The sequence below is a fragment of the Apteryx mantelli genome, chromosome 3, assembly GCF_036417845.1.
Source record: "Apteryx mantelli isolate bAptMan1 chromosome 3, bAptMan1.hap1, whole genome shotgun sequence".
Classification (NCBI taxonomy): Eukaryota; Metazoa; Chordata; class Aves; order Apterygiformes; family Apterygidae; genus Apteryx; species Apteryx mantelli.
This window is the reverse complement of record NC_089980.1, coordinates 30,660,490-30,678,606: the sequence shown is the minus strand read 5'-3', so window position 1 is coordinate 30,678,606 and position 18,117 is coordinate 30,660,490. Positions and strand designations below refer to the sequence as shown.

Genomic DNA, 18,117 nt, shown 5'->3' with positions numbered 1-18,117 from the left:
TTTTTTAAATCTATTTCATTTGATTCACTGCTTTTAGTGTTAGATTCTAAAACCAGCTTGTGTTTTCATGATTTTCCCTTTAGTACTTATGTTAATTTGTTTTGATTCATGCTTGTAAGCACTGCTTATGGGGGCAGTGCTTACTAATTACACAGTCATTGTAGTTTTGTTGAACACTTGCTAATACATTAGATGTCTGGTTCCCTTTATAGTGTTTTCCTGCTCCTGTGGGTGCGGTTGCAGATTAAAGATCTCTGTGTGATCTTAATTAAATTACAAAATATTGACTCCTTGTTAAATTAGAATAATGGCTATCAAAGAGCATGCAAGTGTTCTAAGCTGGTGCAGCAGGGCTGGCTTGACTTTCATTTCTGTGGCAGCTTCACAAATTCTTCAAGAGTAATTATTTTTGACTCAGTGGGCCTGGGAGACCAAACAATTTGAAGGTGGAGGGGAAAAGGGAATGCTGTGATTTCAAAGCAGACTCTGCAGTTTAGAGCGTGCGATTTTCCTGCTAGAGTGGAGAGATCCAGTGGTTATCGAGAACGGGGTATCTTACCATGGTTTATGAGTATGGCCTGTCAGTGTTGCAGTGGGAAGGCATGTGGTGGGTTCAGGCTTGCTGTCGGGCACCTACCAGGGCTGCCAGGAGAAATGGAGCAAGGAAACCCCGCTTGTGACAGGACTGGTCTTGCCTTCAATGTACTGCCCAGCATGGTCTGACCAGTCTTTGCGAAAGAAAACCAAGCCGGCTCACAGCATCATGGGGATGAGCCTGGGCAGGAGATACCTCCTGAGTTTTCCCTGTGTTGATCCCATTTCAAGCGTGCCAGCTCTGCTCCATTTCAAACTGGCAGTTCAAGGTTATAAGCAGGAGCAGGAGAGAAAGCGGTACTGGTGAATGGAGGAGGGAGCCTGCAGCTTTCAACGCTGCATCCTCCCAGAGGGTCCTGGGGGGCTCAGAAGGCCTCTACTGATCTTGAGGTCAGACAGTATGAGTGAACAGGATGGAAAGGACCAAATAGGAAGCAACCTTCAGAAGATCCCTGTGCCACAGACGCAAGACAGAGAACTCCCAATTTACTCATCCAAATCCCCCAATTTAGTCATCAAAGTAGTGCAAGAAGTAAAGGGTTTCAAATGATTTGGAAGGTGAGCAGGAGGAAGACTATATACATACCTGACACACAAGTGCAACAGCAGCACAAGGCCCTGCTGGTCAATAGTTAAAACTCCAGAGTGAACTGGGCTTGTTCCAGGGGCAACTGCATGTTAAACTGTAAGTCTATCATATACTGTATACAGAACATGCAGAAGAGCTGCAGGCTGCCAAACCAACCCTGGCATGTTCAAATGGTATCTGAACTACCTTTACTCTTCCTGTGATCAGCCCTTTCTGATTAATGAGTGGCAAATGGTATATAACAGATTCATAAAATTCTTAATGTGACATGAAAGAAAATTAAATAAGCTATTAATTACAGCAATAGCCTAATGGTATATTATTGAAAATGAAAGACAAGTGGACTGTTTTAAGTGGCCCTGCTTACCCTTAGTGTTGTAGACTGCTTGTAGAATTAGGAAGGTCTCAAAAACCACAGATGGCATTCCGGTGACTTAGTCAAACAGCAAAGTAGAGAACCAGAGTGCAAAGGGATTGTCATTCCTTCTGCCCTTTCCCAAAGCTAATGTTAACACAGACCTTTACCCCAAAATCAGTCAGCAAAATAAGTCAGTAAAATGAGAATAACAGGGAGAGGTCGCCCCAGATGGCCTGGAGACAACTCAAGTAACACCAAGCATCCTGATGAGGAATGTAAATCTCACTCACTTCTGCACCAAGAGATGGTCAGGCAGAGTATTAGTATACCACAGCACATCTGCCTGCCCAGCACCCTTCTACCTGAAAGAAGCAGGCAAAGACATGTTTAACAAAATCAGGTTTCTTTCCTTTCCATTCCAGTGCTCAGGAAGATGTGCATCTTTGACACTATCTGCTGCATGTTTTCATGCCCATAATCATTTCATGGACCTTCATATTGAGGGCTCCTCCATGGACACCCTTCTTGCCCATGAGGAAGATCAGAGCTCTGGGGGTCCTGCCGATACAGATGGATCTGCTGTCTCCACCTTTGGTTCTGATATCCATCATGTCATCTTCTTCTACCAGTAGGTTGTCACGAATCACACTGCACTTTTTACCAGCTATGGTGATGCCGGTTTGCAGGAACGCTTTCCTATCCTGGCCAGTGATCAAGCCCACTTCTTGAGGTGAGATGGCTGCGAGCAGCCCTCCTGGCTTGGATGCCCACACGCACTTGTTGTCAGAGTGGCCCACGATAGCTACGTCTTCGACATTCCTGTCCTTCAGGATGCAGTCAATGTAGTTCTTCCAGTCCCCCATCCTGGCCAGGCCTCTACACTAAGGTCCCACGCTGAACTCTGTCTTCTGGCTGCTGGGACTCAGCTCTTGGCGAACCGATCCTAGAAGTTTCAATGTGAGTGTCTGACTGTGGATCCCGGCAATCTGAGCTGGGGATTCAGGAGAAATCAGCAGACATGGCTCTTGCTTTGCTGGTCAAGAGAGATGTGTGCGTGGGAAGCAGGTGCGGCGAGCGTGCCGGCAGTTGCTAGGCGTTTCTCAGCGATTCCAGCAGCAGCTGGCAGGACCCCTTCCATTATGATGGCGTATTTGCCTTAAAGTGCGATAGCCTGCCAAGGGACTTTCTCTTGCCATGGAGCGACTTGCACATGACTTTCCATTAGGGCCTCCAAACCACAGGGAAGCTTTTGGAAGGGGTCTCACAAGTCTGGTAGCAGGCAGTTTGTGCAGACAGATGTCCAGGCAGGGCCAAAACGCGCAGGACCCGCCAGCCCAACCTCAGGATCTGAGGTTTACTTGCCACCACGCCAGCTGCTTAACTTGGCCCACCTCGAACTCTCCCCGTTTCCTCTTAGCTGAGCCAGTGTTTCATTTACTCTCATATTTCTACACTGCTCATTCTTTTTTCCGGAATGCCGCTTTAAAACCAGTCTGAACGCTAAGAGAGGCACTTGCAGCCTGCGCCCGCCCGAGGCACTTGCAGCCTGCGCCCGCCCGAGCCGCAGAGGGACGCCGCAGAGGGACGCCCCACACTCGCGCTTTTACTCCGCCTCTTGCCCCGCGCGCCCGCTGACCTTTCCCTTGCGGCGCGGGCGGCCGCCGCGGCCCTGCCCCGCCCCGCCCCGCCCCGAGGCGCCGCCGCAGTCGCCATGAGCGGGGCGCTGCGGGCGGCGGGGCCGCGCTGGCTGTGGGCGGCGGCGGCGGCGGCGCTGGCCGCGCTGCTCGGCGCCTGGCGCTGGGGCGGCGGGCGGCGGCGGGCGGCGGGCGCGGGGCCGGGCCGCCGCGGGCGGCTGCGGCGGGTGGGGACGGTGTCGGGCCTCTTCGTGTACCCGGTGAAGTCGTGCCGCGGCGCGGCGGTGCCGCGAGCGCAGGTGACGCCGATGGGGCTGCGCAGCGGGGAGCTGCGGGACAGGTACCGCCGGCGGCGGGCCGGGCCGGGCCGGGGGCGGCCCTGCCGGGGCCTCTCCACCCGAGCCCGCAGACAAGCGTGTGCTGAAAGGGGGGCAAAGCGGGAGGAAAACCGGGTTTGTTACCAAGGCGGTGAAACAGCCAGCAAGGAGGCAGAGCGTGCCCGCTGCTTCGCCAGCGCACCGCGTAAACGGCCCTGCGCCGCGCCGCCTTGCTTGGCTCCAAACGCGCTTCTCTGCCCTCTCATGCCGCAGGTTTTGGCTTGTGACCAAGGAGGATGGACACATGGTTACAGCCCGCCAGGAGCCGCGGCTGGTCCTGATTTCTGTCGGCTGTGAAAATGGTTACTTGACCTTAAATGCCCCAGAAATGAAGAAGCTGTGTTTTCCTGTAAATCTCCCCAGGAAAAATCCGGTGCAGAATTGCAGGTACTGAAGGATAGACGAGTGGAGGGCTTGGTTCCCCCTTCCCCCTCCAAATACTATCTCTCATTTACATGCTTCATTTTTCTGGGCTTTATGATGTTTAGCATTTTCTTATGCAAAAGTTGGAAGATGAAACTCTCTGTTATATATTATGCAAAAGGTCAGGATTGATTATCGTAATGCAAGGTCTAGTTTTAATCTGTTAAATTCTAGTGAAAGCAAATCTTAGGAAAAGATAACGCAATATTCAGAGATCGTATACTATATATCTGCCAAATTAACTGTGATCTTCAGTTTTCATACGATGGCATGTTTACTCATTTGTGTTTGCTTTCTGTTTTTTTCATTTTAGCTTGCAGCTGAAAATCCCAGTCATGCATACTATATTTCTTGGTCACCACTAATACATGCATCAATATTTTTGGATACACACTGGCCATTTGGTATTGGTGAGATATCAGGGCCTAGATTTCCTCATCGCTGACTGTAGACACCTAACTGAGGTGCCCAAATTAGTAGCCCAGTTGCCTAAAGCTCCTCTGTGGTCCTCGGAGAGAGATGGGCATTTCCAGGGAGCAAGTCATTCCTTGTAGGCCCTGCCATGTAAGGGGACTTGAGGTGAACAGATTACAAACATAGGCATCTCAGCTATGTGCCTGGAATTATGTTGGATGAATTCAGGCCTAGTTGTTTTATCGATGTATTGAAATCCGTGCTGAAAAATGGCCAAGGGGAAACACAAAACATCTTTTTGCTGTTAAATGCCAATTATACATAAGACTATTCAGTAACTGTAAATGGTATTAGCCCATACAAGCATACCGATAAGTGGTTTTTTTCCTTTGGATAGCAAAAAAGGTTAATGTACCAGCTGCTATAATTAAAGCTAACAGAGTACTTGAAAGGAACTGCATTCATTAGCTTTTAGAATATGTCTGTTGCTGTGGAAACCATTGATTAGCATAGCTCAGTATCTTTATTTACACAAGGCAGGTGTGAGTTACAAATGATAGCATTTATCATGGAGAAACAGGACAGTCTTTTAAAAAATCTGTCTGGAATATGTATGCATTAGCCAATGATACACACACTTCAAAAATATGCACTGTTTTTTGATATGTTATTTTTCTGAAATTCATTGTGCCATTAGAAAAAAGACTTAAATAAGCTGAATGCATTTCAGTAATGAAAAATTATGTTGGATTTCTGAATTATAGATCTCAGTGCTTTGTTTTTCTCTTAATTTTTCTGCCTTTGCCTTAAAAAACTATTGCCCTCTCTGGCTTTAAAATTGCTGGGTTTAGGAAATGCAATAAGCAAAGTTAGGTGTACATAAATAGACTCTGAAGATTGCCAAGTTGTCTGGTATATACATGCTGTCATAGGATGTGGAAGTAGTAATGCCCATAGTTAAAAGTTGTCTAGTACTTTTCAGATTGAGACCCGAGTTTTGTGTGACTGCTGTGCTTAAACAATTTGAATGGCCATCTGTCTGCTCAAGGCTGATTCTTTCTGGTCTAGTCAGCCAGTCCCAAAAATGAGATTTGGGAACGGTATTATATTCAGGCAAATGAAGTCTTCACTTTTCCTTCCAGATTTTTGCTTCCAGCTTGTGAGTGGGAGTAGCTGTCTTATTGCACGGTACAGTCTGTCTGCATGGTCCTCTGCACAGACCTGTGTTTATTCTGCTGCTCGAAGCGCACAGTGCCTTCAGATTGGTGCTGGCTCATGCCCAGTTGTTTGGAACTGAGGCAATGCAATAGCATATTGGGCTGAAAAAGGCTGTGCACACATATACAGATACTTAAAAACTTTAAAACTGGTAAGTCCGGTTTTAGTTTTTACTTGGATATTAAAAAATCTGATGTTTGAGGGAGGCAAATGTAGGACTAAAGTCACTGCGCATGCACAGTCTCTCTTCATGCAAATGGCTTGTTAGATTGCCAGGGTTGAGAGTTTTTACAGCTTTCTGGTTAAGAAGCCTCTGCAGTCTTCATTTGTGCCTTTGTCTGTATGTGTTGTGATACTTTAATTATATGATTGCACAAGGTTCCCATGGATCCCTATACCACTGAGTGCTTGGGATAAATCTGCTTTTGGGGTAGAAAAAAGTAATCTAGGAAGCTGTAAGACCCCCACTTCTGTTGTCAGACCAGTCCAAAGGCAGGTCCGTACTCTGTCTCAGAGCTGCACTGTTTTTGAATAAGATAAAAAAGACCAATGGGGCATTACCAGAGGGGTTACTTTACTCGTTTAGTGTATAAAATGTATAAACATGTTGATAGATGCATCACCACAGAACAGCAGTGCATCCCTCATCTTGTTACTATAATTTGTCCTAATTAAATTAGACTCTGTTCTTTTTGTTTAGGAAAGTGAAGGCTGCTTCTTGTCACCTTCATGCCTTTGAACAAGTATGGCTATAGTTTTCTCTGGGGCTACACTGATGCTGCCTTGCACCCCTTACTGCACCTAACAGCAGAAAGTGTCATGCTCATGGGATCTGCTTTGCCTCACCAGAAGCTCTCAGGAGCACTCTGAGAGTTCTGGGTCTGTGGGTCATTTCCTGCCTCAGCTCACCTTTTTCAGGTTCTTGCCTGGATCACTTCTTTCCACCTCTGAGATTTTTGCCATGAGACACCAGTCTTCAGCTTCCTGATTGGCTTTTCCTCAGGTCAGCTTCAGCTCCTGCACTATTGCAGATGTGCAGATGCTTCAACAATATATATATATTTTTTTTACTTAACTGATTTACTTAACTCTGCTCCCCAAAGGGTCTCACTCTCTCTGAGTGTGGCCAGACAATCTCTCAGACTTGCCTTCTGTGTTCTCTGATTTTTATTCCTTGCACCCGAAAAGGAAGAAAACAATAAAAAGAAACAGGATGTGTTTCCAAAATAGCAAATCCACATTAAAATGAGTAAATGGGCGCTATATGTCCTGTAGTAATCACTCTTTTGCATACCCGTAGGTGGGGATGATGCTCATGAGAGCATGATCGCACCTTTCCTGCAGGCATCTGTGTACTAGCATAGAGTTTTTGCTTCCTTATGCAGGAGTAATGATGCAATGGTAGTCACACCTGTGTGGATCTCACCCTGGCCGTGACATGGGTTTGTAGGTGCACCAAGCATGTATTCCGCTAGCTGTGCCACAGTTATGGGAGCATGAACCTTGTTATTTGTAAAATCTAATCACAGCATGAAAACATAAATGAGTGATGAGAGCTAGTGTCCAGATTGGAGCACATGGGAGAATTAGTTCACTGAAATGCTTTGGGGATCCTGTCAAGATTTGCCTTTCAGAGAGGGCCAAGCACTGATCATTATTTGTAGATCAGGTTCTGTTGGAATATGTCAAGGCAAACACTGAAAAATTACTGTAACTTGTAGTGTTATATCTGCTATCTAACAGTAATAGAGTGAGAGTGCCATCCTGTTGTATTGAGGGGGACTCAGAACTGTTTGAATTAGGTAGTGGCTAACTCTTTAATGCACTGACTCCCAGCGAGTCCCCTGAAATAAGCAGGAGCTGGAGGTTTTAATCATTGTCTTATGTATGGGTTGTATGATTAGATCTAGAATGCTAAGAATGAGCTTGTGTTATGAGGACTCTTTCTTGCTCCTCAAACAACTCATCAGAAATGATGACTTAATTGTGAAAGTCTTGACCAGAGAACTTGCCTGTGGTTTTTAAGTCTGATAAGCTATATTTTTGGAAAAATGATTATTATTTTTTCTAATGATAGCGGACAACAACAGCAAACCTCTCCCATTCTCTAACTCGGGAGCAGAGATACAACTGTTGATGTTCTGAGTAGGTGTAAGGTATCAGAGCAGGTGTGGTAGGGAGGGAGGACTGAGGTACTGGTGAGGGAGAGGACTGATTTACAGGTGCAAAGCTGAGAATTTCTCATGGCTGTAGGAGCTCTCTGTGGAGAGAGCCTGGTGCACAGCTTTTCCAGCTGAGCAGGACACGCAGCCTTTTATGGTGTTCGGGGTGCACATGCACACAAATAAACCCGGGGGTACCTGAAATGCCCGTGTGTGTGTGTGTGTAAAGCAAGCGGTGAAGTGAATGAATCTTTCTGGCAGCATTAGCCCACTACTAGCCATGATTCCCGGGAGCCCCTTGGCCTGCCGGTGTGTGAGGAGGACAGGCCTGGGACATGCTCGGAGGGAGGAGAGCGGGCCACCGGGTGGATGTTGCTGCCAGCACCACAGTAATTCATCTCTGCCTCAGACGAGAAGGGCCTCTAGGAGCTGGCCACAGGCTAGACGAATTGCCTGGTCATCTATGTGCTTTAAGCTGTGCAGTGTATGGTTACAGAGGCAGAGGAAACTGCAGTGCCTTTGGGTCAAAATCAATACTTTGAGGAAAGTAATAAAACTATTTGTGACTGGTGTTGAAGTTTATTGGAAAGTTGAGTGGAGGTTTATTTTTCCTGCCAGAAATTTGTTATTTGCATAAACCTGTTTATTTTCTGCTGCCAATGGCTCTTTATGCCCTATGGACTTTGCTTCCATTATAAATCTTTAACCTCTCTTAGTATATCGAATAGCTCAGTCTCTGTGTTTTGGCGTTGCTTATTGACTTCAGTACCTGTCACTAGATCTCACCAGGGTGTTGTGCCAGAGGTTTTAGGGGAAGTCAACACATATCCTTTTTTATTGTTGTTGTTTTTAACTTAGGTTTGTCTGGTTGAAAAAAACCTTTCAGATTTTGGAAAACAGCTGTTTTGGGGAGGAAATCTCTTGTTAAGACCATTGGTCAGGTGGTTCAGGTTTGCATTGCACTTTCTGCTCAGCCTTCTGAGCTGAGAAACTGATTCTCAAGTGGTTTAGACCCAATGTGTGATTTCTGAGGAAGGTGTAAATATCAGGTTTTAATGGAAACTGTTTTGCATCCCAGCAATAATGTATCTATTGCTGTTTCATCATAAGAATATTTGTGACACATGCATATCTATTAGTTAGTGTCACAGTGTTAGTTGAAATGATCTTTGGGCAGCAGAGTTTCACTCAGCTCCGGCTAAATTTTGGCAGCACTAAAATTTAAAGGATAGCTTCCTTAATGTTGAGGGACAACATTTACGAATTTTAATTACAGTAACTAACCATGTCCATTTTAACTATCATTCATTTTCTGAAATAAATTACATTTCAGTCACTTTCTGGATAAAGGTCTTCTGGTATTGAAGTCACATACAAGGGCAAGAATAAACCCTTTATTTTGCTTGAAAGTGAGGCAAACTGATGTGATTCATTACAGGACCACTGATGTGACAGTTAGATCTGTGCACCTAAAGCCTATTTCAGGGTTCATTCTTTCACCCTGAGGCCAGTTGGTGTTTTCTGGCCACGTCCATACTACTCATCTTCCAAAACAAGATGTCCGCAAGGAAATTGTGTGCTGGGAATGATTCTTATGCTATACTCAGAAACCAACTTCCGCTTTATTATAATTCAGGTAGTTTGTTTACAGTATCTTACTACTACTTTTATAACAAGCTGTTTACCTTTGAATAATAAGCACCTTTGAGCCTTCAGCTTTCCAGCTAACTTGCTAATATGCCTTGTGATCCTTCAGGGTGTTTGGACTGAATATCCAAGGCAGGGACTGTGGTGATGAAGCAGCTCAGTGGATTACCACTTTCCTGAATACAGAGCCATATCGACTTGTGCACTTTGAGCCTTCCATGGTGCCAAGAAAGTCAAAGGACATAATAAACCTTTTCCGAACCACAGATGAGGTAAATGAATGTTTTTCCCAGCAGTACGTTTTTGTATCCTTTTTTTTTTTTTCCCTTGCCCAAACCTGCATGTTCAGCCCTTAGGTGATGAGCTCAATTTAGCAAGGTATGTAGTCATATACTTGGAGCGCATGAACATTCACCTTACCTTTGGTGGGATGACTTACTTGCCTAAATTTTGCTCTAAGTCTGCTCTAAACTATTGACCATCCACAGCTATAAGAGTTTTATGCTGACATTTTAAGAGGAACTGTTATATTGCAGAATTAAGTGGAATTCCTTTTTCTTTGCATCAGTGAATAGAAGAAAGCTATGTTTTTAAAGATATTTTGCTGGTATAATCCATGTTGTGCAGAAAACCTTCATTCTGTATCCTTTGTTAGGTCTAGCAGCATTGTGATATGAGTTGTCTTACCTCATATTTTGAATAAAGGGATGGTGCTAAACCTAGCTCTCTGTAGTCATAGGCCTAGGAATTACCATCCAGAGAGGGCTGCAGAGTTTTCATCTTTTTCTTCCTGTGAGGAGAGGCTGGAAGACAGGATATTAGATAAAGATTTGGAGGCAGGGAAAGGAGTTGTTGCACTCAGTCAGTACATTCCCTAGATGCCCTCTTATCATTGGAGCCACTGATGCTCTTTTTGTCTGAATAAAACTCCCATGTAGAGATGGTTTGAACTGAGCCTGATGAGTGTAAGCTTTTTAAGCAAATGCAAATTGTGACTACCTTACCCTACTGTTACGATGTTATTATTTATAGAACATCAGTGGTTTGCTTGTTGTTGCACAAACAGAAGGACATAGACGCAACTCTGGACCTTTATACATGTGCATTTATCATGTAAGGGCACTGAGACCAATGGAGAAGACAACAGGTTTCAGCAAATTGGGTGGCGGATTGGGAAGGGTCACGTTCAGGAGTCCTAGCACAAACAGAGGGCAGAACTCTTTCTGTAGCTATTTCAACACTCATTTTCTTGGGGCTGGAGGAGAAAAAGGCATAATTAAGATACGGTATGCATGAGGGGAAAAGGATAGTATAGGAGAAAAGACAGGAGGAGGGCTTTTATGCTAAAATTCTTTCCAAAATTTCCTGCCTTTTCAGTGTCACTGACATATATGTAGGATTTTTCTTTTAATCCTGTTCGTTGGTCTTGTTTGCCAAAATGGCAGCCTTCCTGCCTCTAAACAAACTTAGGGCAATGAATGGACAGTTGCAATTTAATATGGCTATTCTGTATGTGAAACTTTCTCTGTCATAAGATAGATTCAGTGATGAGATGATTCAGTATACTGTGGTAAGATAGATTCAGTATATAGAAAAATCCAGTTAGTTGATTAAAGTCAACCAGGTAAGTTCAGCAAGTCCATAAACTTCTTACTGTCCTTCATAACTTTGCCATAACATGTCTTACTGACATACTTTGCTCCACCTGTGACACCTGGAATTAATGCATCCTGTATTGCCTACGTTTATTGTATTGTATAAGAAGTTGTAGTAGCTGATATAATTTGTGGCTTAACTCTATAAATAGAAGTTTGATTTTACAAGTTGAGCAAATAAAACTTAGAGTGGTTACTGAAATAGGAAAGGGCATGTTATTTTACTTCTTAACATACTTCCAGTGATTTAAAACCTCACTACAGCAGCATAACACTGCCAGTATACTATATGGCCATTGGCTCCAACATACCAATCTTTTTGCCATTAAGTACTTCTGCAAACTCTGCTCCCCTGGTCTTGCAGCAGCCATAGGATTTCTTTGTGTTTATTTATGTAGGTTGCCTACCCTGACTGTAGTCCAGTCTTGATCCTCACAGAAGCTTCACTGGAAGATCTAAACACCAGACTGGAGAAGAAAGTTAAGATAGAGAACTTCAGGCCAAATATTCTTGTTACAGGTTGCAGTGCTTATGAAGAGGTAAAATAATCCTTAAATGCCTTTTTGGAGGCTTGGATATGTTTTTTGTAACTCCATTTCCTTGGGGGATTGCATCTACAAGGATGAGGAAAGCTGCTGCTCTGTGATTTACAGCTGACCTCCAGACAGGGGCAGCTTCGTCTCACTTGAATGCATGCGAAACAGTGAGGGAGGTGACAAGCCTGTGAATACTTACTTAGCTTAGTGAATGATAAAATAAGTATATTTAAGTGACAGGCTATGACTGAATGCTCGTCTTTAAGTGTAAAGTAAGGAAAGTTATGCACACTATAATGCATCAAATTAATGATACAGATAAACAATTTGTAAATTGTCAGTGTGATGTTTTGTGATGGTTGTCACAAGAGTAAAAACTCACCCTTGTAATACTGCAGTACCATAACTGCGTCTCTGACAATATTCTGGTAGTGCAAAAAGCACCATATCTATGAAGGTAACTGGTGGTGTTGATGGCTTCTGAGTGTTTTGATGTCATGTTTCCGTTTTGCCAAAGGATTTGCTCTGCAATTAATGTAATTACTGATGTGTCCTGAATTGGGTGAATGTAGTGACAATAGGTTTTTCATTAAAATAATACCCTACTGTAACAGCACTTGCCTTGAAGATGCAAGAAAGGCGACCATCCAGAATGATACTGCTTCTTCTAGAAATGACTGTGCTTAGAACCAGCTCCTGGAAAAATGGTTACATGTGGATATGTCTAATCTGTGCATAATGTTTACCTTCCCTCAGGACTCCTGGGAGGAGATTCTTATTGGTGATGTGGAGATGAAAGGGACAGTGTCTTGTGCCAGGTAAACATTTGGGACTCCTATTAAATACATACATGCGCACACACACATATATATGTGTGATGTATACATACATAGCCATTATTGATGTGGCACTGTCTGTCATTGCAGGTGTATTTTAACAACTGTTAACCCAGACACTGGGGTCCTGGATAGGAAGGAGCCACTGGAAACACTGAAAAGGTTGTAAAAATGCCGGTGCTTCTCAAGTCTTGGGAGTGGGTGTAGGCTAGATCCCAACAGGCATTAGGCAGGAGTTACATAAGTGATTTTAAGCATATGTTAGCCTCAAGGCCAAGGTGTAAAGGTCTGCGTATATCGGCTTCAGTTCTGCTTTCTGCAATTCCATATGGTAAGAAAACTCAGGAAGTTCTCTCTTCTCTTTTGCAAACTTTACCTTCTCTACCTCTTCCATCTCTGCCTGTGTGAATGCCTGTGGAAATAGATATTTAAGGTATTTAAGGGTCTAACTTTGCACTTTTGACATGTCTTTTTATGATAGTTTTTGTGTGCGTGAATACATGAATATGTGAATACGTGAATACAATCAGTCTTATTCTGTTTGAACTGCTTAGTTCTCTTAATTATTATATTTATTTAGTTAATTTTAATCTAGTAAGTTGACCAAAACAGGGCATCACTCTTCATGTGCCCTCTCTCTGTCATCACTGATATTTTGATGTTTAGAATTTGCTACCACTGATTCTTAAGAAGTGTTCTCTCTCTGCAGTTACCGCTTATGTGATCCATCCCAGCAACACTTATACAAATCCAGTCCTCTCTTTGGAAGGTATTTTGCTGTTGACAAAACTGGAACAATTCAAGTTGGAGACCCTGTGTACAAGATAGTCCAGTAAAGGGAGATAGATTTTGATCACAAGATGCCTTTTCACTTTGATACTTAAATTGTTTTCCTGTGAACAGAGCCACTGACATAACTTTTGCTTATTCCTTGCAATATTTTCTGTGTTTTGTTCCTTTGTAAGGCACAGGGAGTCTTTGAGCCTATGAAGTGCCAAAGTGATTTTAGATCATGTCATCTGCTAGCATGCCTGTAGAAACAAAACCTTTAGTTTTTTTACAGGCTGTGAAAGAAGAAACCCCAATCCAAAGACAATTTACAGTACTACTGAGAGTACCACACTTCCAAAATTTTTGTGTTAAGTCTCCATATTGGAATCCAAAATTACGTGCAAGGGCTTTGCATCATGTATTAGATACATTCAGTGCCTCTAAAGAACCACAAAAACAGTCCTGCTGAGGCTAAGGTAAACTTACTGACCTTGGAGCTCCCTTACTAGTACACAGGGAGTGCTGACAGCAAGGCCTTGTCTTCAATTCCACCCTTCTTTGGTCTTAAGCATCTTAATCTATTTCTGGAGGTATTTTCATTCAGTGTTTCTTAGCCTGCAGTCATTCCCTGAAGACTGTGTGCTATCTTTCAAGATTGGAGCAGTGTCAGAAAGAGAAGGGTTGTGAGCTGACTAAATGCTACTCTATCCCATAGGTGGGAACACTGGCTAACAATGCATAGGTTCGTTTATGTCCTCCCTTTGATAGTGTGAATCATCATTTGTATCTCCCCTGAAACATACCCTAATAGCTAGGCTATAGGCTATTTTGGAGTGGTGCATTTGCTACCATATCAATAGAATTTGCTCCAATTTAGCTAAAAGAATTAGATGTTCGTTAGGCCAGAGACTTTACTTACATTAGAGAGAAAAAAGCTTTTGGGAGTGATCTGATCCCAAGACTTCCCCTGTCCAAACTGATGTCCTAGCCACTGTTGTAGGGTGCTATGTTCATGCTTAGCTCCTCTCTGGCTCAATGAATCTCTTTCTATAGAAAGTTGGGCTGCTTCAGCAAGAGGGTGTCTCTGAGAAGGACACTTGCATATATAAAGAAGTAAAGTTTATGCATCCAGGGGAATCCAAAATTTAGACTTCTGGTGCCAAATAGCAGCTAAGCAGGGGTTTGGGAAGTTGCAGTTCTAGACTGCATTTTAACACCCCTACCCCATACGCACTTGTTTTTGTTTTTTGGGTTTTTTTATCCTAACTGAAATGTCAGCCACTTACATGAAATTGATAGTTGTATTTTATGCTGTATGTTATATTGCATAAAACAAGTGGGGGGTTGATGCAGGGGGGAAGAATCAGCTTGGATGATGGCAATGCTATCTTTTCTTCAAACCTAGCAGAACTTAAAAAAACTGTACTCAAAGACAAAAGTGAGCCATCTTTCAAGCACTTAGTATATTAGTGGATTAGTATATCTGGAAAGAGTGTTGAACTAGCCAAAAGAGGATTTTAAATAAGTATGAAGAAGGACAAATCATGGCCCAGTTTGGAGTTTAGATTCTCTGTTCTCTTTTGTGAGTATGAAACTGGGATTTTGCTGCATGTCCACAGCTGACACTGGTAGAGTGAAGAGCCATCCTGCTTTTGAGCAGATTCAGATGGGTGTACGTGGCAACCATGGAGCAGGCATATGAGGAAAGTAGTTCTGTATTATTTATTACCTGGGAGTTGCTCCAAATAGTCTTTTGTTAGCAGAGTGCTCTGTAAGTGTTAAGTTCTCCTGCGACAGATGAGTCCCCAGCTAGGACTGCATATTGCATGCTTGCGCATTGTTATTCCCAGTGCAGTGACTAGTGGGAAGACATGAGAGAAAAAGCATCTTTTAAAATGAAAATAATCATGAGGTTCACTTAAAAAAGCATATGTTGAAAATCCTTAAAAATATTAGAAGCTGAAACATGTGGAATTCCTCGTGTTATTATTAAGCAAAAACAGCCTGCTGGCCTTCCAGAGCAATTAGTTAAGTGTGTGTCTCTTAAGTGAAAAAAGTGGAAGGAAAGAGAGCTGAATTCTTGCCTGTAGCAAAGCATAATTCTTCATTGTTGTCTTAGCACCACTGTAGGAGTTATGAAACACAAATTCCGTGTGATATAGGTCATGTTGCATTTTGCTGTTATTGACTGGATTAATTTGGGAATGTGGCTATTTGTCCAATGGGAAATTTTGCATCTGTTCCTGTTATTGAAAGAAAGTTACATAGATCTAAACCCTGATTTACCCCTACAAAACCTCCTTAGAAGAATTTGGCTAGAATCCTAAAATGAGTATGCTTCTGAGTGTAATGAATTTTACAAATGACATTTAAGTCAATTATGTGATAAAAGAGGGCCCTCCTGGGAGCTGCAGAGGGTAACTAATTGATATTACAATATAAATGTTTTCATATAATTGTTGAACTACTGTAACTGTAGGAATTACATTTGATTTCACTGAAGCCTTTTAGGAAATTGACTGAAAACATGTCAGTCTTGCAACACTTTTTGTGTATGTGTGCTTAAAACTGTTAACTGCATTTTAACTCTGGAAAGAAAAAAAGTATTCTTCTATTGAAAAAGTAAACTTTTGTTGAATCAAAATTCTTGTAAGGTGTAAGATTTCTTTTTTTTTACTTTGTTCTCCTTTGTGGCATTTAACTTCTGTTGCTGTTTACTGGACCTCATGCATAATTAACAGTTTTTTTTTGGGGGGGGGGTGTTGTTTTTTTGTTTAATCTTACATCTGTGTTCAGGAGAATCCCTAGTTAACCAGAGGAAGTCATATGGCTAAGAGAGCAGAACCATCAGACGCAAGTGGTCTGCAGGCTCAACTTCACAACTTTTATGATCTAGATGATGAAAAAGATGTTTACAGACTAACCACCATAAAACTGATGCATTTCTGACCTCATCTTTTCTCCATGGACATACAAGAATAGGGAAAAATTACTTTGAAAGTGGGAATGTTTAGTACACTCAGTCAATGCAAAGGAATGTTTCCTATTTCAGGTCTTTAAGTATAAAGCTAACACTTGTTTTACAGCAGTTACTGTCCAATATGATTTGTGCAGAAGACTGTGTGAGAGAAGGCCAATTCTTACAGGCAGAAATTTCATGATTGCTTAGGATTTGAGGTGGAGGTATCTTAACCAAGACTGACCCCAAAAAGAGGAGAGATCCATGCTTCTGTATCTTCAGGAGAAAAAAACCCTTCAAAGACATTGCTCTCCTCTATAAGAGGAAAAGAGGTTCCTGGCTCTTGGCACTCCAAATGACAAAGGCTTCAAGAAGGGCAGCCACAGGGCTCCATTTCTGGGCTATTCTAGCACCTTAAATTGGCCTTATTCTCATTTTGAGATCTCTAATGACTTTCCTACACAGTGCTGCTGTAGGGCTGAGGACTATACCCACAAAGTCTTTGTTCCTTTTGAACAAAATAGTCTTAGAAAAAATAATGCAAACATCAAAGACGTGTACCGAGCCTTTTCTTCAGCTGGAAGAGATGCAGCATTTATATCTTTTTAAGATTACTATTTTTACTTCCTCTACATAGCCATTATGTTAATGTTGACCATCTTTACTTCTATTGTCACTTCCACTAGTTATTACTTTTGCATTTTACCCAGAGAGATGAAGTCAGTAAGGGCTTCAGACACTGTACCTCTTCTGAAACAAATCTGCTCACTTAACATTACAATATTTGAATTCTGGAGCCAGATTTTAAAAATATGCAAAGGTATTTAAAATCTTCATTTGTATTGACTTTCCCAGTGTGGGACAAGGGTCTACACCTGTAGATGCACTTTGTAACTACCTTCTCTTTTATTTATTGGAGTTTTGCTCCTTTGAAGAGTGCCATGCCTACCTGCTAGCTGGGCTGCTTCCCAGGCAGCCTGTGAAGAGCCCCTCAGCAGAGAGGGGCCTGCTGGCTGCAGCTGTGTGACCATCGCATGGCATGGGAGCCCACAGTACCAGTCAGTGCTGGTGGAGCAGAGGCTAAGGCCTCCTTGGCTCCGCAGTTGGTAAATACCTGGGTTTGTTATTGTGTCTGGGATTGTTATTACGAGGATGGAGGCAGTCAAGCCTAGCAATCTGGCTTGGACTGAACTCGTGGTGAAGGCAGGCATCAAGTGAGGCCATGGACCAAGGAGAGCTAAGGAAGCGCCCATCCACAGCGAGGGCAGGAGTGGTGTCAGGCCAGCAAGTGGAAGTTTGCTCAGAGGGGTCAGGCAGGCCAGGTAGCAGGAGTGGCCAGAACAGGGAGGAGGTAAGCAAGGGCCAGGCACAGAGGGGCTGTGTGTCAGGGTTGGAGCAACAAGAGCCACCTGGCTGTGACTCAAGGCAGAGAAATGGATAATCACACATTCTTGAGGCTTTTTTTACATCAGCTTCCTATGTATGTCACAGCCCCTCATAGCCTGGTCCAGGGAATGCTGTGTTCCCAGGTAGGCAGCAGCTCATCACATTGATTTCAGGAACTCAAAACTCAAGCAGCTGTAGCCAGAGCTAAAGAGCAGGTGGAGTCTGCAAGAATTCATACTCTCTGCAGGTTGAGCAGAGCAGAGGAATCTGCATTGCACCGTGTCAACATGTACTGTAGGCACTGCTGGTGGGGGCTTTAGCTAACTGCATTATGTTCTACCTGTTCAGTCTATGGGCACACAAGAGGCTGTGGTATGTCTTTGTGAAGAGCTTGGGTGGGAACATCTTATTTTTCTGACCCTATGTAAGGGTAAAGCATCTTCCCTTTGCTTTTGTACTGTGTGCACTAGGCTTCTAGTCGACTTGCTTTCCTCCAGGGCCAGTGTTGCAGAGCAGAACTGCGTCTCCTGTAGCACAGAAAATTGCTGTGACATCTTA

At 43.2% G+C, this 18,117-nt stretch overlaps 2 protein-coding genes across 2 annotated transcripts; one reads left to right on the top strand and one right to left on the bottom strand.

Annotated features, from left to right (window-relative positions):
- Positions 1-1,990: 1,990 nt before the first annotated feature.
- PFN3 (profilin 3) lies at positions 1,991-2,404 on the bottom strand. The gene has a single exon (XM_013949777.2). It carries the CDS (start codon positions 2,402-2,404, stop codon positions 1,991-1,993), a length of 414 nt encoding a protein of 137 aa, XP_013805231.2.
- Positions 2,405-3,252: 848 nt separating this feature from the next.
- MTARC2 (mitochondrial amidoxime reducing component 2) lies at positions 3,253-15,858 on the top strand. Its single transcript, XM_067293036.1, has 7 exons — positions 3,253-3,515; positions 3,766-3,939; positions 9,526-9,688; positions 11,470-11,610; positions 12,364-12,425; positions 12,534-12,605; positions 13,153-15,858. Exons 1-7 carry the CDS (start codon positions 3,253-3,255, stop codon positions 13,277-13,279), a joined length of 1,002 nt encoding a protein of 333 aa, XP_067149137.1. The 3' UTR covers positions 13,280-15,858.
- Positions 15,859-18,117: the final 2,259 nt, after the last annotated feature.